Source organism: Phodopus roborovskii, unplaced genomic scaffold (assembly GCF_943737965.1).
Source record: "Phodopus roborovskii unplaced genomic scaffold, PHOROB, whole genome shotgun sequence".
In the NCBI taxonomy this organism is placed as follows: domain Eukaryota; kingdom Metazoa; phylum Chordata; class Mammalia; order Rodentia; family Cricetidae; genus Phodopus; species Phodopus roborovskii.
The window spans coordinates 7,262,117-7,289,622 of NW_026126434.1; the positions used below are offsets into that span (position 1 = coordinate 7,262,117).

Genomic DNA, 27,506 nt, shown 5'->3' on the forward strand with positions numbered 1-27,506 from the left:
AAGCAGGTACTAAACAAAATAGAGGCTCTGCAAAGGGAAGAAAAGTGATCTGCATCTGTGTTAAAGGTTCTATGAGACCAAATAATTCAACTTTGAGATTATAGAGTTGAAATGTTATTTTGAGCTATTTTTAGTCCCTTTGAAAGATTGTCCACCTATGTCTGATCTCAGGTCCTTGTGACTATCAAGACTTTTAAAAAATACATATTTTTGTCAGACCTCTTTTACTAATCCACTTAAATTGCCATCAGACAGTATCTGAAACCTATAGCAAAGTTTTCCTTCTTTGCTCCCTGTGGCTTCATCAATGTATTTGGTAAATAATTTGACTTATGTCCTTCTTTATTCTACAACTAATAAAATCTTGTGTAATCACTTCCACGGCAGAACACAGTATTTGAGGAAAGCTGAACCTACCTGTATTCCTAGATCACAGTGATTCGTATTTGGTTATTTCTTAATCCCTTTGAAATAAGATGTTTTACATAAACATTCATTAGCTAGAGATGATTATGTATGACAGATCTAGTATGTTTATCCACTGTCTTAGTTTGTTTCTCTCTTGCTGTAATCTTGACCAAAGCAACTTAGAGAAGAAAGGGTTTACAAGTTACAGTTCCTTATCAAAGGAAGCCAAGACAGAAACAGAAATAAAGACCACAGAGGACACTACTTACTGGCTGTTCTCCATGACTTGCCCAATTTGCTTTTCTTATACAAACCAAGACCACTCACCAAGAATGGTACTGCCCACGGTGGACTAACCAGGAAAATGTGCTCAGACATGTCCACAGAGCAATCATCTGATGGAAGCAATTCCTCAACTGAAGTTCCCTCTTCCTGGGTGAATCTACTTTGTCTCAAGTTGACAAAAACTAACCAGTATATCTACCATCTTCTCTGACAGCTGGCTTTCTGAATAAAGAACAACTAAGATTCAATTCTGGTATGTTCACTGGAATTTATGGAGATTTAGCAGCATCAACTCTGGTATTCCAGTTACAACCCTACATTAAAATGTCAACTAAAAAACAGCACAATACAAAATTGTATAGTTCTAAGTCCTTGTAATGACAAAGTAACATGCCAAACCTGCCTTCATGTTGATGGCAATTATAAACAACTCTTTCAAGTCACTACAGTGAACTAAGAAAAAGCAAACAAGGGAGGAAAAAAAATTCCAGAGAAGACAATTTATTACTTGACATCTTCCTAGTTCCTCCCCTTGAGTATATACCTGGTCAGTATGGCTTATGAAGGAATTAATCATTTTCCTGGGTTAAAAAGTCATTTGGAGGTTGAATCACAGAGTTAGGGTTGATATTCAGGAAAGGCACTGAAGAAGGGGAAAAGTCCATACTCTGTATGCATACTCCCCTCTAATTCATGCTGACTAAAACTCTGTACAGCAGAAGAGTACAAAGATGCCAGCAGCCAATAAAGGAGTCAAGCACTCATGAAGAGTGCTATTCTAGGCAGATGTATAGCACTTTAAAATTCTCTAAATTAAAATGGCTTACTGTATCTCACCTGATATTTCCACTAATGTAATTGAGAAGTCTTGATTTATGACTTTTTTTTGGTCTATCACTACAAAACTTCATGAAATCCTACTACATCAGAACACATAATTTGGCACAACCTAACTCTATGGTTCCATGCCTTGTCCACTCATATGGTCACAAACTCTTATCCCCTTTAAGGTTAGGGTTGTAGATGTGGGGTTTTAGTTTGTCTTTCTTTTGTTGCTGTTGTTATGCTTTAGTTCATCAGTTATGGGAATAAAACACCAATATAAGATTAACCCCATCCAGACCAGGTACCAGCAATGGCCTCCTGTACCCAACTATCTAGTGATGCACACTGATGAGTTAATTCTGGGGAACTCAGGCTTCTTGGGCTTTGGTTGATGGCTTATGCTGATCCTATTTATTGAATACCCTTTTTGCAAGCTTTCACAGCATAGTTTAACATTGTTTCCTTTGAAAACATTTTGGCTTCTCACTCTTCTGTTTGTGTTTGCTCTCACAGGTCTGAAAATGCTCCCAGGTGCTTTTAGTCTTTCCCTAAGCACCCTTTCTTCCTATTTTAAATGAACTCCAACTGGGCTTCATGATGACTCATCCTGAAATTCTTCATGTCAAAGCCAAGGATTTAGTTTTACTTGAGATAAGGTCCTAAAATATTAAGGGAACTCTTTAGGCCACTGAAGGTGACTAGAGTTTACTCCACCTCTGTTACAGAGGGTAGATAAAAATGGGGGGGGGCATGATACACAGAAAGGAAATAAACCAGATGAGATTTTCACAAGGCCCCACAAAAGTAGCCTAAACAGCTAGGAACTGGTACCCACATACATCATTCTACCTCTACCAGACCAAGATTTGCAGTAGTAGCCAGCTCACTGGTGTGGACCAGCAGCAACTACCAAGGAGATGCAAGTCCCTCCTGGACATGAGTGTTATGGGAAGAGCAAGCTGGAGAGAGACTGAGCAGGCTGTGGATGACCACAGACTGGATATACTATATACAGAGAAGACTGGAGCAGCTCTAGCTGTATAGCTTGTAAATTATAGCATGAGAGATACTTTGAACCAGAATTCTCCATGAGAGCATGGAACAGCTAGTCCAAATATAGGAGAGCAGCAACACGGCAAAGGCTCACAAATAGATGTAAATAATCTTAGGCAAAAGCTATGGAACATAAGAAAAACAAACCTAACAAAAACCACACACACACACAAAGAACAAAATAAAACAGCTGGAACCAGGCAAGAAGAGAACAGCCAGTGAAAAGTTAAACAAAAGCACCAGTATGACTTCCACACCCCCTCAGAGTCTTGGACTCAAAAACACTGAAAGCCAAGTACAAGTAATACCTAACACACCAGAGAAAATTCTCTAACAAGCATGTAGATGGTCTCAATCTGAGGAACTCCTACATAAAACCGAATCCTAATATAAGAAAAAGGGAGCCCGGCGTTGGAGGTGCATACCTTTAGTTCCAGCACTCAGGAGGCAGAAGCAGGAGGATCTCTGTGAGTTTGAGGTGAGCCTGGTCTACAGAGCTAATTCCAGGACAGGTTCCAAAGCAAAACAGAGAAATCCTGTCTCAAAAAACCAAAAAAAAAAAAAAAAAAAAAAAAAAAAAAAAGAAAAGAAAAGAAAAGAAGAAAGGAAGGAAGTTAGAAAGGAAGAAAGAAAGAAAGAAAGAGAAAAAGAAAGAGAAAGAGAGAGAAAGAAAGAAAGAAAGAAAGAAAGAAAGAAAGAAGTAGAGGGAAGCAGCAAGATAGCTCAGGAGGTTAGGAATAATTGCCGTCAAGCCTAATGACCAGAGTTTCCTTCCAGAACCCACAAGGTAGGACAGAACCAAGTCCCAAATCTCTCTCTCTCTCTCTCTCTCTCTCTCTCTCTCTCTCTCTCTCTCTCTCTCTCATACACACACATACACACACACACACCACAAATAAACAAGTGTAACAACGTCTAAATATTAAACAGAAACACATAAATACATGTATCTAATTCCTTTTAATTTCAGAGCCTAGCAGTCTTTACTCTACTTGCTTATGAATTGGCAAAATCAATACTGAAAAATTATTACATTTCCTAAAGCAATCTACAGATTCAATGAAATCTTCCATCAAAAGACCAATGGTATTCTTCACAAAATTAGAACAAAAATCCTAAAATTCATTTGGAAGCATAAAAGACCCAAATAGCCAAAGCAATCCTAAACAGAACAAGGTTACAAGAATCACAGAGATTGTCTCAAATTATAATACAGAAATATAGTAAGAAGAACTGCACAATGCTGAACAGAGAGGCAAACCAACAGTATGGAACAGAGAACCCAGACATGAGAGCATGATGGGGGATGTCTTACTGCATGCTGCAAATATATGTTTCTCTTATTGGTTGATGAATAAAGCTGTTTCAGTCAATGGACAGACAGGATTTAGCCAGGCAGGAAATCCAAACAAGGATAGGGAAAGGTAGTAGGCAGAGCCAGGAAGATGCCATGTAGTTGCTGAGGAAATAAGAGACCCAGGCATCATCAGTAAGCCAACACCATGTGGAGATACAGAGATTAATGGGTTAATAATTAAGAGAGAGCTAGCCAACAAGAAGCCTGAGCCATTGGCCAAACAGTTTATGATTAATATAAGCCTCTGTGTGTTTATGTGGGACTGAATGGCTGCAGGATGGGGAAGGACAGAAACTTCTCTCTACAAGAGCACAGTCTGTCACCTAATTTTATACAGGTATCAGAAATATGTGTTTACAACAAAACAAAACAAAAAAAAACCAGCCTCTTCAACAAATGTAACTAGGAAAACTGGATAGTTACATGTAGAACAAAATCCTACTCAAAATGTTCAAAGGCCTTAAACTTAAATCCTGAAACTTTGAAGCTGTGAAAGGAAAACATAGGAAATTACTTCAAGTAATAGGCATAGGCAATGGCTTTCTGAAAAGGATCCTAATAAATGACAGATGGGATTATATGAAACTTAAAAACTTGGGCAAAGCAAACCGCTACCAGAGCAAAGAGACAGGACACCGAATTGGGGGGTAGAGGCCCTGCCCTCTACAAATCGGTCATGGTATCTGGGATGGCTTGAATAAGAAATGTCCCCCACAGGCTCAAGTATTTATTTAAGTGTTTCATTTCTAGCTCCTGGGGCTTTGGGCGTTGGTTTAGGTGGAGAAAGTCTTGCTAGAGGAAGTATGTCACTAGAGAGTACATAGCCACACTCTAATTCCAGTTCACTTTCTCTTTGTGCTTACAGTTGAGGATGTGAGAGCTCAGCTTCCTGTTCCAGCCACCATGCCTGCCTCCTGGCCATGATGGACTCTTTTTTTCCTCTGAGACCATAAATAAGCCAAACACACCCTTCTTTCTATAAATTGTCTTGGCCATGTTATTTGATCACAGAAATTTTTTTAAAGTATTAATATCTAGAATATATAAATGTAAGAAACATTAAATATGAGTTTTTAACTTGTGTTAATGACAAGGAATTAATTATTTATCAGCTTCAAATCTTGTAAGACTTCAATACAAATGTTTAGCTCATACACCCAAATGCAGCAAAACCTTTTTATACAAAGGCTCTACTATTTTCTGGGATTAAAGTGGCTAGTCTCTTTCCCCATCATTTTCTGTGTCCCCATTCTTTTAAGATTAACCAATCAGGCTGGACTCTAGGTGCTGGGAAGGGGAGGTCACACATAGTCACCACCACCTGCATTGGTATGAAAAGTCAAGTGCACTTTCTACTTTCTGTTCCTCTGTCCTTGTTCTGCCATGGCAAGCTACACTCTTGATCAAGAGTAAGTAGAGACACTTAAACTGGAGTAATAGTCTCTTTCTTTGTGACCCCCCCCCAACTCACTTCTAACATAAAGAACTACAAAAAATAAATATAAAAGGTTTTTAAATCAATAAACATGCCAGGAATTTAACACAATTCTCAAAAAGAAAATATTTAAATGATCAATAAAAACTTTCAGAAATTCAAATTAAACTACTTTCAGATTCTATCTCAACCCAGTCAGAATAGCTGACATTAAAAAAAATGCTAATAATGATTTGAGGGATGAGGAATCCTCATATAGTGCTGCTAGGAATGTAAACTGACACAACCCTGCGGAAATCAACATGGAGTTTCCTCAAAAACACTAAAAAGCATTATATACCCAAAGGATTCTAAGTCAAGAGCATTTCCATGTTTATTTATATACCTACAATAGCTAGAAAAAGGAACCAGGCTAGGCATCCATTAATAGATGGACCAACAAGATGTATTAAATATACACAGACATATATTGTGAGAATGCATTATGATAAAAATATTTCCTTCATTCTAAGACTAGAACTTTTGCTGAGTTAGTAACACACCTTGAGACTGCTATGCAAATGTGTACTCTGCCTGTTTAATCTGCTTTTAAGAGAACAATGTAACAATCAACCTCACTTGCCTTGCATTTTCCATGTAATCAACTTTTACAACTAACCATAGCTATAATCTTAAATCATGTACTCTTCCACACCCTTGACCCAGAACAATGCATGTATATCATTTGCTTTCGTGAAAGCAACAAATACAAAAGATGAAAGCAAACTTCTAAATCAAATAGCCACCATAAATGTTCAACACAACATTCATATATTGGTTGGTGTCATAATTATTTCTTATCTGGGTAGGTTGAAGCCAGTGACTTTATCCCTTGTAAATTCTGTTAAAGATCCCTTCCCCCATATGGTGCTTTCTGTGCAGCTCAATAAATACATAGCAGCAGGAGCTGCTTCTTTGTTTAGGAGGACAGAGATAAAGTGGAGAATTCAAATCTGGCCTCACTGTGGGTTAAATGACTCCAAGGGAAAATGTTCTTATTGCTTTCCTTAATCTGACAATGATGCAATACTGATGACTCGCTAATTAACACAGAGTTACTAATGCATTTATCCATGCAATGTAGGTGGAATTTTATTCAGATACAAAAAAAAAATATGAAACATTTCCAGTAAAACAGAGGGTCCAGGAAATCAACAAGTGAATAAGCCAAACTCAGAAAAAAAAAATGCCATATTTTCTATTGTGTGACTAATCTAAGTGTTTGTGTGTGTGTGTGTAACTAGGAAAAGAATTGACCATGATACAGGAGGAAGAAATCTTAAGGTAAGGTGCAGGAGTTAAAGACAAAAGGGCAATGGAATATATGTGAAATGACTACAGAGGGGAAAGAATCAGCAGGATGGGGCAGGCTGATGATAGTGCAGTAGGGAAGGGGATGAATAAGAATGAAGTATATTAAATTATCATAATGAAGCCATCACTTTGCATGACAACTTAAAGTAAAAAGGAAAAATACTGTGATTTTCTTAATGTATAAATATACACACAAATAAGAAGTCAGTAAGCTCTCATTTACAAGGGAAGGCCAAGAACACTATTTTTATTTAGAGACATTATAAGAATATAAAGAAATTAACTAGCTTGTTTTAAGAAATACTCTAATAAGCCAAAGCAGTGCTCAGAATTAGGTACAGGGGAAAACAGAAATGCTCCTATACCAGTATAGCTGGGAAGGCAGGAATAGTTATATTTAAACAGGCTGTTTAGTCAACCTATTAAAGTAAGTGTGTGTGTGTGTGTGTGTGTGTGTGTGTGTGTGTGTGTGTGTGTATACAAAAGGCCTCACTGTACTAGTCCACTAGATACATTTTCTTATGCAATCCTTCAAGAAAGCTGAGCCCTGCATATTACTATTCCTGGAGGTCCTCAAGAAGAAAGTGTTCAGAAAGGCTACCAGGTATGATCTGAATAAGGGGGTTACTACCCCAATTTGTAAATCAAATCCAAGCATACTATTTGTAATAGCTGAGAAAGGGGAAATGACAAGCTGTGCTGACTCAGTAACACTACTATCCAACTTTTAGCACAGCAAAAATACAGAATAAAAATAAATTCAGCAGGTTGTATTTAAATATACATTCATATGCAAATATATATGTGTGTGTGTGTGTGTGTGTGTGTGTGTATGAATCTGAGAGGAAGTGGGATGGTAGACATGGAAGAGTTGGACTGGGAAAGGCAAGAAAAGAAATGATATAAATACAGTACTGTCAAAATTAATAATTAATATTACAATGGTAGTTCTGATGCTTCCACTCCTGATTTCTTAGCATCTCCTGTCTCTTCCTGAAAGGTTACTAGTCTTTTGTGAATCCCTCTAGGGAAGATGTACACGTGTGTGCTGGACTCCTTTGTGTATCTAACAGTAGCAGCCAACTGTTCTACACTATGCTGCTTATTGCTGTTGTTTTATGAGTCTCAAGAGATTGTTTCATGTAACATTATCTTCCTCATTCTATATGATATAATGCTGTATTCTGTACTATGGTATATACCTCTCTTTACTGAGATAATATGTTCTGCTGTTACTACAATGAACTATGCTGTAACAAATACTTTTGTCTTACAAAGGAACCTTTTGCTATATAAGTAAATTTTACTTACTAACTCAACTACCTACTGAACAACTTGTCACAAAATCTAGTTACAATTCATTACTGATTAAAAACTGAAAGTCACTTTCTCACCAGCATTTTTTCCTAGATCTTTAAATTTAAATTAGAATATCACCAGCATAAGTGATACAGTACAGTACAGAGAATGTGATATGTGGTACATCATGCACAGAAGATACACATGCTCAGGTGTGAGCAGATAATAAATTTTATCAGGAAGTGACACTGAGCACTGAGTATCGTACTGTTTTATCCATATTATCTAACACAAGAACAAATATTTTCTTTGGCACAAAATGTAATCAAAGAGGACATTTCAAATTTGTTCAGCTTGGCACTCAAATATTATCCCTAATCTGATACTTCTAATCTCATGTATACCTTTGCAGCCTGAGATCAATAAATAAATCTTTTATTTCCCACCAGTTTACTTTCTCCAGATACAAAGTTCTGCCTTCCTGTGGGAGGGCAAGACTCCTGCTGCCATGATTTATACTACTGTTAACCCTCCAGGGCCAGGTGGGCAGTGGTGGTGCACACCTTTAATCCCAGCACTTGAAAGGTAGAGACAGGTGGAGGATATCTGAGTTCAAGGCCAGCTTGGTCTACAGATCTATTTCCAGAACATGCTCCAAAGGTACAGAGAAACCCTGTCTCAAAAAAACAAAACAAAAAACCCTCCAAGGCCCAAGTCCAGAGCTTATGGGAAGCCCACCACCTTCTTGTTAGTCAAGTCTATTCTTGGGGAATCCTTTCCCCTGACCCTGTTAAGATCTGCCTCTCTAGTCCACTCCAGCTCCTAGTGAGTTTCTTCTCCATAAAATAGACTACAGATGTTTGAATACATTCCTTCCCCATGGTCCTTTGATAGGCTAACATCAGGGAAGCCCAGTTTCCCTAACTTATGGTATGACAAAGTAATTTCCAGAACATTTAAAACTCTGTAGGGAAAGTATAAACTATAGCAAAAAAAAAAAAAAAAAAAAAAAAAAAAAAAAAGAAAATTCAGATGCATTTTGTTAATTTTGGGACATGAAAAGGCAAAACTTGTTTTGGAAACTCAATGGGATATGAAAATATTGAGTTTTCATGGGTCCCTTTCAATTCAGACTATAACTTCAAGCAAAAACAAAATCATGAAAGTATGATGTAATGAAAATAAAGAATGATTCATAGACACTGCATGTATAGACTTGATGGATTAGTATAAGGAAAGGCACAATAAAACTGTATTTGTTGTGGGAAACAAATCAGATTTATTTGGGCCCTGCTCCTGAAAGGATGAAAATATAGCTGAACTCTCTAATGACTGCTGAAAGTTAGAAATTTAGAAAAAGTCCATCAGCATGTATTTAAAAATCACCCTAGCTGCATGCAAAGCTCAGGAAAAAAGTAAAACACATGAAATAGCTTGATCACGATGACTGGTTTCTGGATATTATTATTATTATTATTATTATTATTATTATTATTATTATTATTATTCATAATCACCTAGTTTCTAAAGAATGTTGTTATCCACAACAACAGTCTGGGAACTGGTATGGGTCATCCTGTCCACAAAGAAAATTAATAACTAAGAGATGGAACTCATAGCAAAAAGAGAAAGACAGAGAAAACAAGAGCCTCTGCCAATAGATATGGATAACTCCCTGACTGGAAAGTACATTCTCCCAGCTGCTCAAGGACAAGTCTACTGAGCCTGCTGGTTCTTGAGAAAGAAAAATACTCCTAACCTTGCAGGTGTAACCTAGGAAACCTTACTAACCATTCCAAGTTTTGAACTATCCCATGACCTTGCTTTTAGGCCTAGTGAAAATAACAGGCTGGCTTTGAAACTGGCTTTGTTAGCTTTGATGTAAATCCTATAAAAGCTATCTCAATTCTGCCCTCGAGGTCCTCAGTCCTCTACCCCTGCATGGCGTATGACTGTGGACCCCAGTACACTTGGAATAAAAACCCCTCATGCTATTTGCATCAAGACCGCTTCTCATGAGTGATCTGGGTGTCGTCTTTCCTGAGTGGGAGCGTGAAGGTCTTACACTCCATGTGGGCTAAATGAAAAAAAAAAAAACTAGTCACTGAGAAGTTGCTGATTTTACCAAGGCCAGGGAAAGAAAATAAAAGAGAATCCAGAGAAGGGTAAAGAAGAAGAAATAATTGTTCATAGAAACATCTTAAAATGGACCTTATTGGGGCAGGAAGGGAAGGTGACATAAAGGAAATAGAAGGAAGTCTACCAATAAAACAATTTTCATTTACTCCCCAAATGAACTAAGAAGCCATATATTTTAAAGAAAGTGTGGACCAGGCATTGTGGACCAAAGCTAAATCAAGTTCTAGTACAATTGGAACAGATGCATATAATAGAGAGAACTCTGTAGTGTCAAGAGAAAGCACTGTGGAAGAAAAATCTCCCCAGCCAAGAAGAATTGGCAAAGCAAAATTTGTAAACAGAAATGGTATAGCTACAAAGCTGCAGAGAATTATCACTTAGGTCTAAGGACTTCCCCCATGCAAAAGCAAGGAGGACAGCAAAGATGAAGCTAAAGAGGAGGCTTTGGGTTCCATCTGTGTTACAGAAATTTTACAAGTGCTCCCTGAGTCTGAAACTAAGGTCACTGGTTATGATAAGCAGAAATTAGGATATGAATATGCATAGGTTTGGTGCAATTTTGGAAACAGTATGGGGGAGGTAGGGAAGAAACATATCCCAAGAACTTTGGTCAGTAAAGAAATCTACTGTAGAACCATACACGCCTTTTCCATCTTAATTAACCATATATTATGACTATAACTTTTTGTAGTTTGTAATTAAAGTATCATTTCATTTTCTTTTCTCATAGATAAAAATTTTTTCTTTTCATATATATCTTTAAAATTCTGGCAAATAATTTTATATTCTTCCCTTATTAAGTGTAGACAGTCTACCTTTTACTTAAAGGAAGCACTTTATACCCTGTCTTTGGCATGCCCAACATGTACATGTCGCTATGTTTTATTTTGATGTGTAGTGGTATAATGTCTGCACACCTATGCACCATGTGTCTGCCTGGTACCAACTGAGGTTAGAAGAGAGCACTGGATACACTGGAACTAGAGTTACAGGTGTTTGTCAGCCATGTAGGTACTCAGAAAAGAACCTAGGTCCTCTGAAAGGGCAACCAGTGATATTAACCAATGATATCTCTCTAAGACCAGCATTGTTACTTTTGCACTTTGGGATTAGTTATTTGATTATAACCATCAACATATTAACAGTCAAGCAATAACACAAAGATCTACTAAGTATCTAATTGGTAATGTGGTGACACCAGACAATATTTCGCTCAAGAGTCACTGACCTTCTAACAAAAGCCCAATACCAGACATATGAAGTACTCTTTTGAAAAAGTCGTTGGTCAAGGTTGTCTAAAAGACTCCCAAAACTATTACAAGCTATTTTCTATTGTCCTTGGGTGCTCCCAAAGGTGGAAGGTAAGTCCCTATTCCTGAAGACACCATGCACTTCTAACACAGGCCCAGGAGACCTAATCTAGATCTAACATGAAAGCCTCCTCCCAGAGGTCTAACTTTCATGGTACCAGAAGACAAGATGCAAGCTTCCAAAAGAGAAAAGCAACCAACAGTCTAATAATATGAACCACAACAGTGACTAGCATGAAATGCTGGGGGGAAAACATCTCCCAACAAAATGGCACCTGCAATGTGGGTATTGAGAACTTCCACTTAAAACCAAAAGCTTAAGAAAGGATTTTAAAAACAAAATAACAGAGACAAACAAGTCTTCTTGGTAGCAGTATTTTTCTTGGCGAGGCTGTTTTGCTAGAGACTAGCAGAGATTTACACAACTTCTTTAAGGGAGGTAACCCACATGGCTCTAACAAATGGCAGTGGCAGTGACAACATCTCCAAACTGGCAGCATGCTGCTGGATGACATCATAGACCAAGGAGGTAAGCACAGCTCTCAGTACCGATGGTAAATGTAACCCCGCCCCCAATTTATGTATTTTAAAATGCTTTGACTTCAAAATTTAAGTCTAAGGACAGGTTACTGGGGGAAAGAATTTCTATTTTTGTTTCCACAGAAAATGAAAAGCTATGGATTCCTTCCAGACTAACATGGTTTGACCAAGCAATACCTCCCTGAAACAATGTCCCAGGTGATCCAACATTCAAAACATCTGGGACAAGGAAGGCATGCAGACCATTACACCCAGGATTTGTGTCTTCTTAGGATCCCTAAGACAGCACCCCCTACCAGCAGGAAGCAGTTTGGAAAGAATGACGCTCAAATTCCCAAATATTGTTTATAAATGTTTGTTTTCATTTAAATGGGGTTGGTTATAAATGGTTAATGATCACAACCAAGTAAGTGGTTAATGATCACAACCAATCTCTTTTAAAGGTAAAAAAGGAATTATGGTATAAAAATGAATACTTTGTTTTGGAATGGATTTTCATTTACTGTAAGGTCAATTTTGTGATATGGATATTTCTCCTCTTGTTTAGGTACTGTGTTTATATAGCTTATTTCAAAATGTAATGTTATCTATAATAGTCAAAACTTATAGTTAAGTTAGTTAGGTTTTCTAGATGTATAGAGATGTATTTCAAATGAATAGGCATTCTTCAAACCTTTCAAAGACCTACATAATATGGCATTTAAAATGGTTTAGGGTTTTCCTTAACAGTGAGGCACAACTGCTCCTGGCAACACCACCTGCGTAAGAAAGGAAGATGGACATTGAAGAAACTCATTGTGGAGTTTACTTCCAATATGGCAAAACTAGCCATTTAGGCAAGATACTGCTCTTGTCTGGAGTGTTTGACTTTATGCTGTATAAACTGGACATGCAGGACCCACATGCTGATACAAGATGGACATTGCTACAGGGTTTCTGTTTCTGGAAGAGTCTGCCAGACAGTCTGCAGGACACAAAGAAAAGTGACTGACAAACGGCCAATACAGGTGGACCGTTTAACTCCTGCTTTGCTGAGGAGTCTGCCAGACACACTAAGGCCTACAGGCTGAAGATGGAACATTACGGAAAAACTTAAGGTGACTGATCAGGTGAGTTGTCTCTAACATTTTTAGAGTTTATATATTAAACTGCTGTGATCTTTGATGGAATTGAAGACAGATAGTTATGGTTATAGTTTTCCTTAGTTAGGATTAAAAATAAGTTACATATAATACTTTAGATTCACAAAGATGGATAGATGATGGAATATTTCTTTAAATCTTGCTAAATGTTAATGGACTAAATATTGTTAACTATAGTTCATATGTGATAACTGTTTTGTTATATATTTTACTATGTTAAAGTTTAAATACTTCTTTTTATTTTAGACAGAAAAGAGGAGCTGCTGGAAGATGTCATTCTGTAAATATGTTTCTCTTATTGGTTAATGAATAAAGCACTGTTGGCAAATAGGAAGGCAAGACAGGCGGGACTAGGAGACCAGGAGGATTCTGGGAGATGTAGTAGAAGATATTCAAGATGTAGAGACTTGAGAGAAGAGGTCCAGACCCTCTCTCCGGGAAGACCATGTGGAAACACTTAGAAATGGATTAATATTTAAGACAGAGCTAGCCAATAAGAAACACTAGTAACAGGCCAACAGCTTTATATCTAATACAGTGTCTCTGTGTGTATTTGGGGGCTGACACGGCTGTGGGACCAGGCTGGGGGAAAAAACTGCTCGTAAAAGGTTAAGTCCCTACTCCTGAAGACACCATGTACTTCTAACACAGACCCAGGAGACCTAAACTAGATCTTACATGAAAGCCTGCTCCCTGAGGACTAACTTTCATAGTACCAGAAGACACAATGCAAGCTTCCAAAAGAGAAAAGCAACCAACAGATAATTATAACAGATAATATGAACCACAACAATGACCAGCATGAAAGGTATGGTGGCATGCATACCTTGGCAGTAACCAACAGCTCACTAACTGGATTTACCACCCACTCAACTAGAGGGAAATCATTCCTGGTATTGGAAACCTAGCTATCTATCAATGAATAATGAAGTTGTGGATTTTGATGGATCTTTGAGAACCTACAACCACCACTTTACTAAATCAACATAACCCTAACAAGATTCTAAGTATGTGTCCTTATACACACAGATAAGTGGAGTTCTCACCTCTTATCAAGGAAACTTCTCTTTGCAACAGATGAAGACTAGAATATTGAAGAACGGAGAAACAACTCCAAGAGTCAGAGATAGCTAAAGGAAATCTACAGGTGTGTGGAGTCTAGCCAAGTGTTAAGAGTGCACTCCTCTTCATTTACAGACCCTGCTTTCCTGCAGCAGGGGCAGAGTTACATAGCTTCTGACAGACTGTATAGCTCACAAACCTGACAGTATTCCTTTTTAACCCTTTAACAAAAGGTATTGTCAAATCTTGATCTGAAAGAGAGGGTAAGGTGTAGCTCAAATTCTAATTGGTCTTAATAATAAAAACCTGGAGTCAGATACAGAGGTTAATGCTGAAAGATCAGAGAAGCAGAGAAGTCAGCCACTAGTTATTACCTCTACCGAATCCTGTCCCTACAAATTCTCTAGACTGAATGCTCAATCCTGTTTCTAAGAATCCTCAGACTGAATGGGATGCACTCCTGTCTCCTCCCACCTTACATTCCTCTCTCTGCTCCAATCATTCCTGACTCCACCTTCCTAGTGCTGGGACTAAAGGTGTGAACTACCACCACCTGGCTTTGTTTCTCTTTTAGACTGGATCAATCTCATGTAGCCCAAGGTGGCCTTGAACTCACAGAGATCTGCCTGCCTCTGCCTCCCAAGTGCTGGGATTAAAGGTGTGAGCCAACACCGTATGGCCTCTATCACTAAACTAGTGGCTAGCTGCCGCTCTGACCTTCAGGCAAACTTTATTTGTTAAAAGTACAAACAAAAAATCACTATAATAAGGGAACTAGCAAAGTGTTATACTGGTTACTTTTGTCAACATGAACTAGATTGGCCTGTAGGCATGCCTGGGAGTCATTTTCTTATGATTGATAAAGGCCCCATTGTAGGTGGTCCTGAATTGTATAAGAAAGCAGGTTGAGCAACACATGTGAAATAAGACTGAGCACTTCATAGTCTCCTGCCTCCAGGTTCTTGTCTTGACCTGTCTTTGCTTTCCTTGATGAAGAACTGCAAAGTTAAAATGACCCTCCTCAAGAGGGTCAATGTTCTATCACAGCATCGGTGGAACTAACTTGAACAAATGTAATACAATTTTAGGTCACATAGAAGCTTCTGATGTTTAGGAGCTGCTAAAGCTTGAATCTGCAATGTCCCCCAAAGGCCTAAGTGTTAGAAGCTTGCCCCTTCATTGGTATAACAAACAAAGGAAGGGACACGAGGTAGAGTTCACTGCAGTGCCAAGATATCTTTTCAAGTGTGCCCTCAAGAAGCCTGTGAGACAATGGTCTGTTTCTCTCTTTTGCTTCCTGGCCCTCATAAGATGGCTCTCTCTTTGGTTCACTATTCAGTCCCTATCAACATGAGTGTTTCTACCACATGCCCAATGTACTGAGGTAAATTGGTCATGGACTAAACCCTCCAAAACTGAGTCAAAGTAAACTTTCACTTGTCATAGGTATTTCCATCTAACAGAAAGGTGATGGATTTGTTACTTTCCTCCTTGCTGTAATAAAATACCTAGCAAAAGCAACTTAAGGACAAGTATTTTGGCTCACAGTTTTAGAGTAGTCAGTCATGATAGGGAAGTCATGGCGACAGGATATCTATGGTATCTGGTTACATTGTATGTGCAATTATGAATCAGAAAGGTAAAAGCTGATGTTTAGTTTGCTGTCTCTTTTATATTCAGTATGGGTCCCCAGCCCATGGGATGATGCCCTACACATTCAGGGTGTGTTCTTTGTTCAGCTAAATCTTTCTGCAAACACCCTCATAAACATGATTATAAATTCCATCATGTGACAATGAAAATTAGTTATCATAAGTGTCCATAAAATAATTTAAGGTCAAAAATTTTGGTATGATTTCCTCCATCTGGCACAAAAGTGGATCCTAGAGAGTCTGGTGTCCTTAAGTATAGAATTTTGCCAGTAGAGAATTATGAAGCAGGAGGAGTTCAAATGTGCAAGGAAATGATTATATTTATAGTAATGGACTAAAAGTGGGGCTAAAAAAGAACTAGAAAGCAAGTAGAAATAACAGGTTAGGTCAAAGAATTGGGGGATCTGGGATATTTAAGGAAGTAAACAAGCAAAGTAGGAGGTATAGCCAGAGTGAAGGACCTCAAACTGAAATTACTAGTTTTCAGCAATGACAAAGTCAAGAGTGGATAAAGCAGCACAAAATCTAAAAGGATACTGAAGGAAAGGAGGTCAAATATTGCAAAGGAAAGTCTGAAAGGATAATCTAAATGGATAACTGAATCACCCAGAATTTCAACAGGCCTAATGTTAGGAAATTATAGAGAGCTAACTCAGGAAGCCCTGAGGAAGGAAGGGTTGCAGGGACAACTACAAACAAGAGAGATGAGTATACAGTACAACAGCTTGAGTGAGTGATAAGTATAAAGGAGAAAAATGCAGCAAGGAGGAATATAGTGGTTAATTCCTCATGCTCATGTTCTGGAGCCTAATAAAGGCAGTACGCTTTGAAACACAGCTCCCCTACATATCAGGGAAATTTTCAAACAACAACAACAAAAATGTTGTTTTCAGGCATGGAAAGCTTGTGACATCAGAAGCAGAGTCCAGTCAAGGATATGTTGACATTGGATAGTGACTGTTAATCACTGATGTTTGCTGACTATCAGAGGAAGAACAGGGATGGTGCCCATAGCTCTGAGTGCCAATCCCACAGCAAAAGAAAAAAGGTGGAGAGGGTAATTCAAACTACAAAAATGGAAGTCAAGAAAAGGAGGGAGGGAAGGAATGAGGAAGGAAGGGAGAGAATGTTCAAACACTCAAAGACATGAATGCACCCCAAGAGAATAAAGGCAATAAAATGAGGGAGTTAAAATAAGAAAAGACTCAAGAAAGAGAAAAATGATGAAGAAAAGGCAAACTGAAATGATGTTGAAAAGAAAAGAAATGCAGTAAGCCAAATGAAAAGCCCAGGGGCAAACTTCATCAGCAGTATGGGTAATGTGGAAAACAGAGTAGCAGGGCTTGAAGACAATGTAGAAGAGGAATTGGATCATTCAACAAGAGTCAATAGGGGGAGAAAAGGAACAAAGGAGAGCTTTGGGCCACCATGAAAAGACCAAATCTATGAATTATGGAGACAGAAGAATCCCTGCCATAGGCAAATAAAATATTTACCAGAAAATTTCCCATTCTTGAAAGTAGTACTCATCCAAACACAAGAGGACTAACAGAATGCCAAAGGGAAAAGACAAACTCTTGAGGTCATAGTGAAAACTCTAAAAGCAGAATAAAAGGGTGCTATTCTTAGTTAACTTCAGCTGTCGACTAGAGTCATCTGAGGGAGTTCCATGTCTGTGAGAGACTGTCTTGATTGACCAGCCCACTGTGGATCTTACCATCCCCTGGGTAGGTAGTTCTGGGCTATATAAGAAAACTAGCTGAGCATGAATCAATGAGCAAATCTAAATGTGAGCCAGCAAGCAATGTTCCCACATGATTCCCACCCTGAATCACTTCAGTAATGCATTGTACCTTGGAAGTGTAAGCCAAATAAATCCATTCCTCCCCCAAGTTTCTTTTGGTCAGCATGTTTAATTTCAGCAACCAAGTAAACCAACGGCTGATGATTTGATATTAAATGTTAAATCAAGAAGGGCTTACATTTTTATTTTGAGTTCTGAAAGACAACTATCAATCCAGATTTTTATACTCAGCAAAACTACCTATCCTAATTGAAGGAAAAATTAAAATTTTACAAGATTAAAACAAACTAATGACCAATAAGCCAAATAAAAGGATAATGGAAGGAATACTTCAGAGAACATACCCAAAAGGTCAGGGGGGCAGGGAATAAGTACCAGACCAACAGTGCAAAAATAAAATGGTAGGAACCAATACATACATAATCAATATAAATATTAGTGTTCTCATTCCCACAAAAGACAGACTAGCAAACTATATCTTACAAGATCTTTTTTTTTTTTTTTTCTCTGCTAGATTTCTCAGAACCTCCTGCCAAGGATAGCACTGCCAACAGTGAGTTGGGGTCTTTCCACAAGATAATCCTCACAGACATGGCCACAGACCATCTAATCTGGGCAATCTATGCATGGATACTGCCACAGACATTTAAACTAAATAAGATATCTGTAAGTAATGTTTCTCACCTGTACATACAATCTCCCTAGATAAAACGTCTTTCTATTTGAATTTTCAAAACGTATTCAAGTCATTCTTGCTAGGTAATATACATGCAGTCAAACAAAAGTATCATTGTGCATAATATTCGTTTGTCTATGAAGAAACAAGTATAGACAATTCACAAAATATCTATGAATAGATTCTATACTTAATCAATGTATACCCTCTTTTCATATATAATTAACCAAAAAAGGATTTCTCATAGTTTCCATAAATATAACCAACACAGAGGGTAAAATAAACTGGGAATCTTTGTTTTGGTTTTGGAGGAGGTTGTGGAGGTTGTTGGGGGGGGGTTGTTTTATTTTTGGTTTTTTTTTTTTTTTTTTTTTTTTTTTTTTTGAGACAGGATTTCTTTTCTGGCTGTCCTGGAACTCGCTTTGTATACCAAGCTGGCCTTGGTGAGATCTGACTGCCTCTTCCTCCCAAATGCTGGGATTAAAGGCTCGTGCCACCACCACCCAGCTTGTTTTGTTTCTTGAGATATCTCTCTACCTAATCCAGGCCGGTCCTGAAGTAGTAGTAGTAGTAGTAGTAGTAGTAGTAGTAGTAGTAGTAGTCTAGGATGACTTTGAATTTATGATCCTCCTGCCTCATCCTCCACACACACACACCCCAATGACCCCATACCCTCCCCACAAGTGTTTAGAGGTATATATCACCATAAACTTAATCTGGTTTATTATAATTAGTATAAAATAATGGTTTTCAATATGACATTTTCAAACATGTACACAATATTCTTTGATACCACTGTCCCCCTTTTCAGCTCCCTTGACCCTATACTGAATACAACTGGTCCCTCTGTCCCCAAAACAGAAAAATATAGAATAGTCTCCAAATCTGCATTCCCGTTTCAGAATATGTTCTGCTGAAGCAAAAACATGATCTGATTATAAAGAGGTGAAAGAAGTCAGGAGATGCCTTCAGTTCTCCTACCTTACCTTTGGTAAGCCTCTTAGCCTTATGAACTGTGACTGCCTAGAAGGGCTGGGAAACCCACCATATCTAGACTTCCCAAGTTCATTTAACTAAATCAAAACCAGTGTAAAGAAGAGCTAATAAAACTATGACTGTTGTTCCTTGGGAGAACATGTATCCTCATGGCAGAATTTCACCCATAAATGCTATTAACTGCAAATAATAATTCCAATGTTTTTAGCTTTCTATAAAAGTCATAATATAAACCTCTTTCTACATGAGGTTGCAATAAAGATTTCAAATGTGGTAAAACTCCATTTGCATGAAGATATCAAATAATTCACCCACAGCAAACATTATCATAGCAAATATGGTTATAGATGAGAATGCAGTTAGTGTCCAATGTATGTTTCCAGGGGGAAGGGGCTTGTGTTAATGAGAAGACATCCAAGAAGAAATCAAGGTTTCATCATGCTGAAGAGTTAGACGGTTATAGATAAATCACTAAAGGGTGATAATACTTTTCATGAGAGGCCATTAAGGTTTCTATAGCTAAAGAATATGATATGGGCTTTTTTCCTTTCAACTTCACACGGAAATTATAGCATTGATCTATTTTGTATTATTCTTATTTTAGGCTACTGAAACAAGTTCAACTAAAATGAAGCATAGAAAAATAAGAGTCACTAGTTTCAGATAAATAGGAAGTTATTTGGCAAATGTTTATTGTAGTAATATTGCTTGAGATTAAGATTCCTGTGAAAATGCTACCAATGGCAAAGTATTTAACAGTTAATTAAAAGGATTATTCTCATTAATACTGGATAAAGGTAAAACTGGAGTTTTCTTGAAGTAGCAAAAGAAAAATTATCTACTGCAGCTGTTAAGGGAGGACTCCAAAAACAGTCCTAAAATGTTGGGAACAAAGGCAAGATTACAAGAGATTGGTATGAAATTAGTATGGCCATTCGGATAACTATGACTTACTGTCCAATATTATACAAGTTATTAGAAACGCACAAAATATATATACGTTCTTTTAATTACAACAAGAGGGGAAAGCAAAACAGAACCAAGCAATACGGTAAAACCACAAGTTTTGGAAAAGCTAGGGAAGCCGACTTCCCGGATAGCAGCCATGTACGTGTCCACAACTGCCCAAAACTAGGCGGATGACAAGGCCTGCTCAAAAAACCGTTACAGAGTGATAGTCATCAGTCATCACACTGAATTTAATTTACAACTCCCCCTCTTCGGCCAGGACCAGAAAGTCTGGCAAATATAGCCCCCTAATTCGATCGCTCGGCAGAGCTCCTCAGCCCTCGCCCTGGGGCAGCAGGGAGCTCACTCTCCACGCCACGCGGGAGTCCCGAAGCCGCACGGTCACAATCCCGCTGGCTGGCCCAGAAGCGACCGGGCGGGGTGGGGACTCAGAGAGTTCCGCGGGACCAGAAAACACACAAGGGCGCGGGCTCACCAGCTGCCGCACCTCGTCCAAAGAGGCCATAGCCCTGGTGAGACTTCGTGAAACGGTGGTCTCAGGCAGGACCCAAACGCACGTCCCCGGCGGCTTCACAGAGAGGCCCGCTGGGCGTAACCGGCGGGGCACGGGGCGTGCCGGGCGAGCCGCAGCCGTTAATGGGCGGGGCGGCCTCTGCTGAGCGGCCGGGGCGGGGCCGAGGCCGGCGAGGGTGGGAACACGCCAGTCACTACCGGGAGCTTCCCGCGCTCCGGGTCAGTCTCTCCCGGGTGTGCTCCCCCTGGACGTTTTAGACGAAAAGCCAGTGAGCCGGGGAACGGGGTGACCTAAAGTACGGGACCTGAAGAAAACGCTGGACGCCTCAACGCCCCGCCACAGACGGAAACAGTGATTGCTGGCCCGCGCGGAGCCCGGAAGTGGGCGTGGCCTAGGGCCGCAGACTGGAGCAGAGATTGAAGCCCAAACGGAAGTGGGCGTGATGGGGCGTGCCTACTGGGACACTGCCCCTGTGAGGCGGTGACTGCGCTCGGGGGACTCCGACTCTGAAGCTGGCGACTCGTGCCTCCAGTCGCTCTGCAGGTTCTCCAGACGCGCGGCTATGGTGTCCGGCTGAGCCATCCCCGGACCGAGGAGCTGAGCTGCGGAATGGAGGGGCCACTAGAACCGAGCTCCGAGGCGGTCGTGCGCTTTCTCACCGAGCGCGGGGGCCGGGCCCGACACTCAGAATTGGTGCAACACTTCAGGGACGCCCTGGGCGGCCAGCGGGAGCAGCGCACCCGCGCCCGCGAACACTTTAAGGAACTGGTCAACGCGGTGGCCACCGTGCGCACCGACCCCGCCGATGGTACCAAGTATGTGCATCTCAAGAAGAGGTTCTGTACAGGGGCGTCCCCTCCGCTTGAGGCCTCGCTCCCCCGGGACCCACCGCGTATCGAGGTGACCCAGGAGCCTGAAGTCCCGAACCTTCCAGCCGAGCCCTGTGAGGGCAGCCAGCTCCAGGAGGAGGCAGAGCAACAGTTGTCTCTCAGACTGGGAAGCGAAGTGAGCGACTGGGAGCCTCTACCCTCCGCTCAAAGTGGGGCCCAGTGCAAAGACTCGCCACAGGAGGTCCAGGCCGTGCCCTGGGCGTCACTCCCCAGGCCCAGCGAGAACCTGAAACACGGGGGTGAGGAAGCTGAAGGGGGCAGTTCCCTTGGTGGGCCCAACACGCCAAGATCGGCCCGACAGAACTTTCGGGACCTGGTGATGGGCAGCTCCCCTCAGCTAAAGAGGAGCGTGTGTCCCGGGGACGGAAGCTCGGGGAGCTTCTCCGTAGGAGGTCGCAGCAGAGGAGGAGGCGACTCCGACAGCGCATCCTTGGCTTCGTCTTCCGCAGAAGAAGAGAGCAGCGGTGGAGGCTCGGTTACCCTGGATCCTCTGGAGCACGCCTGGATGCTCTCTGCTTCAGAGGGCAAGTGGGACAGCCTAGAAGGGCTGCTCACTTGTGAGCCTGGCCTGCTGTCGAAGCGAGACTTCATCACCGGCTTCACCTGTCTCCACTGGGCCGCCAAGCACGGCAGGCAGGAGCTCCTGGCCATGTTGGTCAACTTTGCCAGCAAACACCAGCTGCCAGTGAACATCAATGCCAGGTCGAGCGGAGGCTACACTGCCCTACATTTGGCCGCAATGCACGGGCATGTAGAGGTGGTGAAGTTACTAGTGGGGGCCTACGATGCAGATGTGGACATCAGGGACTACAGCGGGAAAAAGGCCTCACAGTACCTGAGTGAAAGCATCGCAGAGGAGATAAAGAACCTGGTAGGAGCCATGGACGAAGAGGATGGGGACAGCGCCGCCAGCCGCGGGAGTGGGCGCTGGAGACTTTCAAAGGTGCTCCCGTCACACCTCATCACTTACAAACTCTCACAGGGCATAGAAGATGGAACTGATCATCATCATCACCACATCGCTGAGGGGTGGGCCGGAAGCAAAGCAAAAGATTCAGGACGCAAAGCCTTGGGAAGCTCTAGTGGACGAATAAAACCACGACTCAACAAAATCCGATTCCGAACTCAGATCATTCACACCACTCCCTCATTCAAGGATGCTGAACAGCCACTGGAGGAAGGGGAAGAGGAGGAAGAGGAGAGGTCTCTTAAAGGCTACTCATCTTCCTTCAAACTGAGACCGAAGTCCAATGTATTTGGGTAAAAAAAATAATAATAATTCGTGCTAGAAATGCTAAGGTTTAGTTGTCTTCAGGGTAGACTAATACTTGCTGTGGATGAAAAAGGTGAGTCAGAAAAGACAGGATAAATCACGTATTTAAACTTTCAGACTTGGAGTGGAGCTGTAGTAATCCTACCAAGATAGCATTCTGGGGCAAGAGAATGTCTTAAATGATTCATTATACATTGATTTGTGCCTCCTTCCCTCCACCATTGTAAACTGGAACTGAGGACTGGAATTGATTGATAAAGAACTCTTTTGCTTCAACCATCACTAGATACCATACAGTGAGGACTACCAAGCCTGTTTTTCTAAGTTACTCTTAGGACATTAGAAAATGCAAACTGTATGCTAATGCAAACTGAACCTGGTAATGTCTGTGAGTGAACAAAACTACACACCTCCCTGATCTTTTACTGTTCGCACTTGCTCCTTAAGGTACTAAAGAAAGGTCCAGGTCAAGAGTTGAAATGTGAAACTACAATGAGAATTGTAAGAATCGAGATGGGAATCCTGTTGGTATCTTATTGATATTGTAAGTAGCAGTTCCCATTTCTTTTTTTTTTTTTTTTTAAGCAATTTCAGTTTTAATCACTGAACTGAAGAAATAAGCAGAATTTGCTTTTGAGTTACTGTAGTCTGGTTTGTGCCTATATAACACTATTCAGTATATGGTACATTACTAAATCACAAGTTTTTATTTTAATAGAAGGACACTTAACAACCTGTGGTACTTTTTTTTTTTTTAATGTGTGTCTTGTTGATTATCACTAACTTGTTTTGCTATTCTGGGATTTGTACTCTGGGGATTCTTTTTGATGAAGCTTATAATACTTAGACTGATTTACATACTACTTAACAAATCTTTTCTTGTTTAGAGAATAGCAAAAATCAGCATAAGTATAATACCCTATGCTTCTGTGAAGTAGTTATTAAATCAACTTAATATGGTTCTCATATAAGAGACATTTAATTTTATTAATGCATTCATAGTCTCTATGCTTCCTAGCAACATTTTACAAATGTTCAAAATCTTTCACTTTTCCTACATTTCTTTGTATCTACTCAAAGAGCTATGGGGTAGTTACTAAAAAGCTAGATAGTTTGCCCATTTAAAAATGGGCAAATTTGTTACACTTTATAAAAGGAAAGAGAAATGAAATCGTTTCTGTATTTCAATGCTGCTAACTATTGAATTTCCTTATATGTAAATTAAAAATACTATTCCTTAAAATAGTATATTCCTGAAAATATAAACTTTTATAACTGTGATCCTTAATTACATTCCATTCATTTGTGTTAGAGTAAATTGCTTTATAGTTATGAAATTTAGCTCACAAACATATTAAATCTTGTAACGGGATTAGAAACTTCTGTAAGAGATGACAAAATGCTTCTTAGTGTTTCTGGTCTGAATGCTGAAACCTAATTTGTTACAGCCTACAAGATAGAGGAGCCAAGGTCACAGAGTGAAGGAGACTACATGGTTGTATGAAGCTGCAACATTTTGTTATTAACTAGCTTTCCCAAGTCATAGAAATTTCTAACAGATTCTCACATCTCTCTCAAAGATAGCAGTTAAAATTGGTTAAATATGGGTTGAAGATACTCGTATGAAACGCATAAGCAGTGGCTAAGGAGATAGCTCAGGGGGTATGAGCACTTGTTCTGCAAGCATGAGTACCTCCTGTGTTTGCATCCCCAGCACCCATATAAGAGGCTATGCATAGTTGAGTGTACCTATAACCCAGCATTGGGAGGTGAGATAAGGCAGACGCTGAGAGTCCAGTGGCCAGCCAGCCTACCTGAAACAGCTATTGCTGGTTCAGGGAGAGACTGTCTCAAGGCAATAAGGAAGGCGTAGAGGAAGTCACCTGACATTCTACTCTGGCCTCAGAATAAGCACACATGGGTGCTTCCAAACATTCTCATGCCTGCACTACACATGCATAAGTTGTTATCCACTTATGTGCCTTTTTCTTTGTTTTAGGATTTCAGAAGTAGGTTATGTACATTAATAAGCACTTTTTTGTATATATGAATGAAAAGCCATTGTAAAAAGCAATCACATGTTCCATGTATAGATGCTAACTATATTCAGTGCAGAATAAGCTTTCAATTCCCATCAAGGACTTTTAAATTCCACGTAAGATAAGGCAACTATACAAATAGATGTTTCAGAACCACATAAAGGTTCCATTGAGCAGTCATTATTAATCCCTTCACATGTATGTTAGTAATTAATTGAATAAAATCTATAATTTTCTAGATTTTTAGATACCAAGTAGATACATCATTTAACTTTTCACACTAAAGGCTTAAAACTATGATGAAATATTTAAATTTTCTGGAGTCATTCCTGAGCTGCCAGACAGCTCAGCAGATAAAAGTGGTTGTCTTACAAGCCTGAAAACCTGAGTTTGAGCCTAGAACCCACTGTGGAAAGAGAGAACTCATTCCTGAACATTATCCTCCAACTTCCACATGTGTGCCATGACATATGCATTCCTGTACTCACATACATGGTATACATACAAACACAAGAAATGTACAGTAAGGATTTTCAGCTACTTAACTCGATTCCTCTTACTTTTCAATTTCCAAAATCAATAGTAGAAAAAATGATATGTATAATTTGATAATCATGAAGTTATATCTCCCAATAGTGGCAGCATATTAAATATTAACAGGAGACTGGTAGTTTACAAATGAGTTTTTTCATGTGTTTTCCAGGTACACTTGTAACTATAAACATCAGTTTGCTTTTATGGTATATAAGATGCAGCTAATGTGGTACTAGTTTATTCATACCTGAAATATTGAAATGTGATGTTGTCTTTTGCTTCTTAAATAAGTGCAAGTTTGTGAGTTTAAGAATATGTAAATTTTGTCAAAATAAAATGTTTGTAGTAGAAATCAAATTGTCTTGTTTCTATAGTCCTTTAGCTATGTGTGCAGTGTTTTACGGTTTGCAAAATAATTTTCAGAGTTTCAGTTTTATTTTATTCTTTTCCAACTTACTTAGGATATGAGCTACAATGTCCAAAATATAGGTAGAAAAGTGAAGGTTCAGGGCCTAGAGTATCTTCCTTTCCAAAACTTTGTCTTTCCTGTACATGAAATTGTCAGATTTTTTTTTTTTTTTTTTGGAAAAACTGTTGTAATTTGGCAGCAGTGATGAATGAATGAGTGTTTTTGAACAAAGAACAAGACCTATACCTCTGCCTTTTAAAAAGAAAAACAGGGAGGTTGAGAAACAGCTCCGTCAGTGCAGTGCATGTGTAGGCATCAGAGGCTAACCTAATCCAGGCAATCCCTCATAGGCATCCTGGGTGGGTCTAAAGCCCGTCAAGTTAATCAATGTTAAAGATCACAAGGTGAATCTCAAAATTAAATACTCTGGTAATTTGCTGAAAACCAGTGTTCTTTTAAATTTTGCCAGTTGTAGGAAGATGTATGAAACTGAAATGTTAATCTAGATAAACTATACTAGGAAAAGTGTTCCATGTTTTCACTCATGCAAAATTTAGATTATGTATGTACATACATTTATGTGTATATATAAACATGAAGTAAGAGGGGAAACTATTATGAGAAATGGAAATAAGGAAGGGAGAGGAAAACAAAAGAGGGTTGTGGTTGAATATAAGCCAAGTACATTACCTGTGTAAAAATGTCATAATGGCACTTGGAGAGATAGTGTAGCAGTGAAGAGTGCTGCTCTTCCAGAGGACCCCCTTAAGTTCAGTTCCCTACACATCTGGCAGCTCACAGCTTTCTATAACTCCAGCTACCAAGGGATCCACCACCCTCTACCGGACTCTCATTGTACCCATGCACACACATATATGTACATAAATTATTTTAAAAGGGGTGGATAACAACCACAAAAGTGGTCTTTGGTGATGAGTCACATATTATAGATACCTAACCCTGAAAGTTTAGATGATGATTCCATGTGAATTGTTTCTCAAGATACAATGGTAAGATTGTTTATACACAATTTTCTCTTTCATTTTTCCCTTGACCATCTCTTTAAATGACAATTTCATCTCAAGAAGGGGCTTTCCTATTGTCAGTTTCCTACTTTTTCACTTTAATGTAGTGTTGAGAAATATGTAGCAAGGGCTTTACCCAAGCTTTTCGTGTTAAGATTCTATGTAAGTAGCTCCTTAAATAAAAGTATTTACTATTTCATAGCATTAACCATATGGTTAATTGAATAACAGACATGCTAAGTGAATAAAAAATATTTTTCATGTAATACCAGCCAACCACATCATCTGCTACTCAATCAAAAGAATGGTCATTTATTACAACCCTGGAAGTAAAAATCAGCTTTATTAGGATTTTTTCCTACGTGAGCAATTTAAAAGATTCAACAACTAAGCTCAATTATAAGAAAATTGTGCCTTATAGAATGATTCCATTGCATATTCTTGGCACAAAATGCTAGCTAGCCTTTTTTATTACTCTAAGTACAGCTGGGTATGGAAATAGCTACTGATTCTGTGG

The 27,506-nt window shown here is 39.5% G+C and overlaps 2 protein-coding genes across 5 annotated transcripts in view; one reads left to right on the forward strand and one right to left on the reverse strand.

Annotated features, from left to right (window-relative positions):
• Positions 1-20,848, reverse strand: part of Septin10 (septin 10) — a 55,664-nt gene extending 34,816 nt beyond the window's left edge. For 3 of the 4 annotated variants that reach the window (XM_051186726.1, XM_051186724.1, XM_051186723.1), the window contains exon 1: positions 20,781-20,841. In XM_051186726.1, coding sequence (XP_051042683.1) covers positions 20,781-20,810 — 30 coding nt within the window. In that variant the 5' untranslated portion in view covers positions 20,811-20,841. Of the gene's footprint in view, positions 1-20,780 lie in introns of all 4 variants that reach the window. The other variant, XM_051186725.1, reaches the window with a different exon arrangement.
• Positions 20,849-21,387: 539 nt separating this feature from the next.
• Sowahc (sosondowah ankyrin repeat domain family member C) lies at positions 21,388-23,009 on the forward strand. Its single transcript, XM_051186728.1, has one exon. The coding sequence runs from the start codon at positions 21,429-21,431 to the stop codon at positions 22,971-22,973; it is 1,545 nt and encodes a 514-aa protein (XP_051042685.1). The 5' UTR covers positions 21,388-21,428; the 3' UTR covers positions 22,974-23,009.
• Positions 23,010-27,506: the final 4,497 nt, after the last annotated feature.

Bases quoted from the DNA above. Each gene is read 5' to 3' on its own strand.
- Sowahc (XM_051186728.1), top strand. From the start codon at position 21,429: ATGGAGGGGCCACTAGAACCGAGCTCCGAGGCGGTCGTGCGCTTTCTC.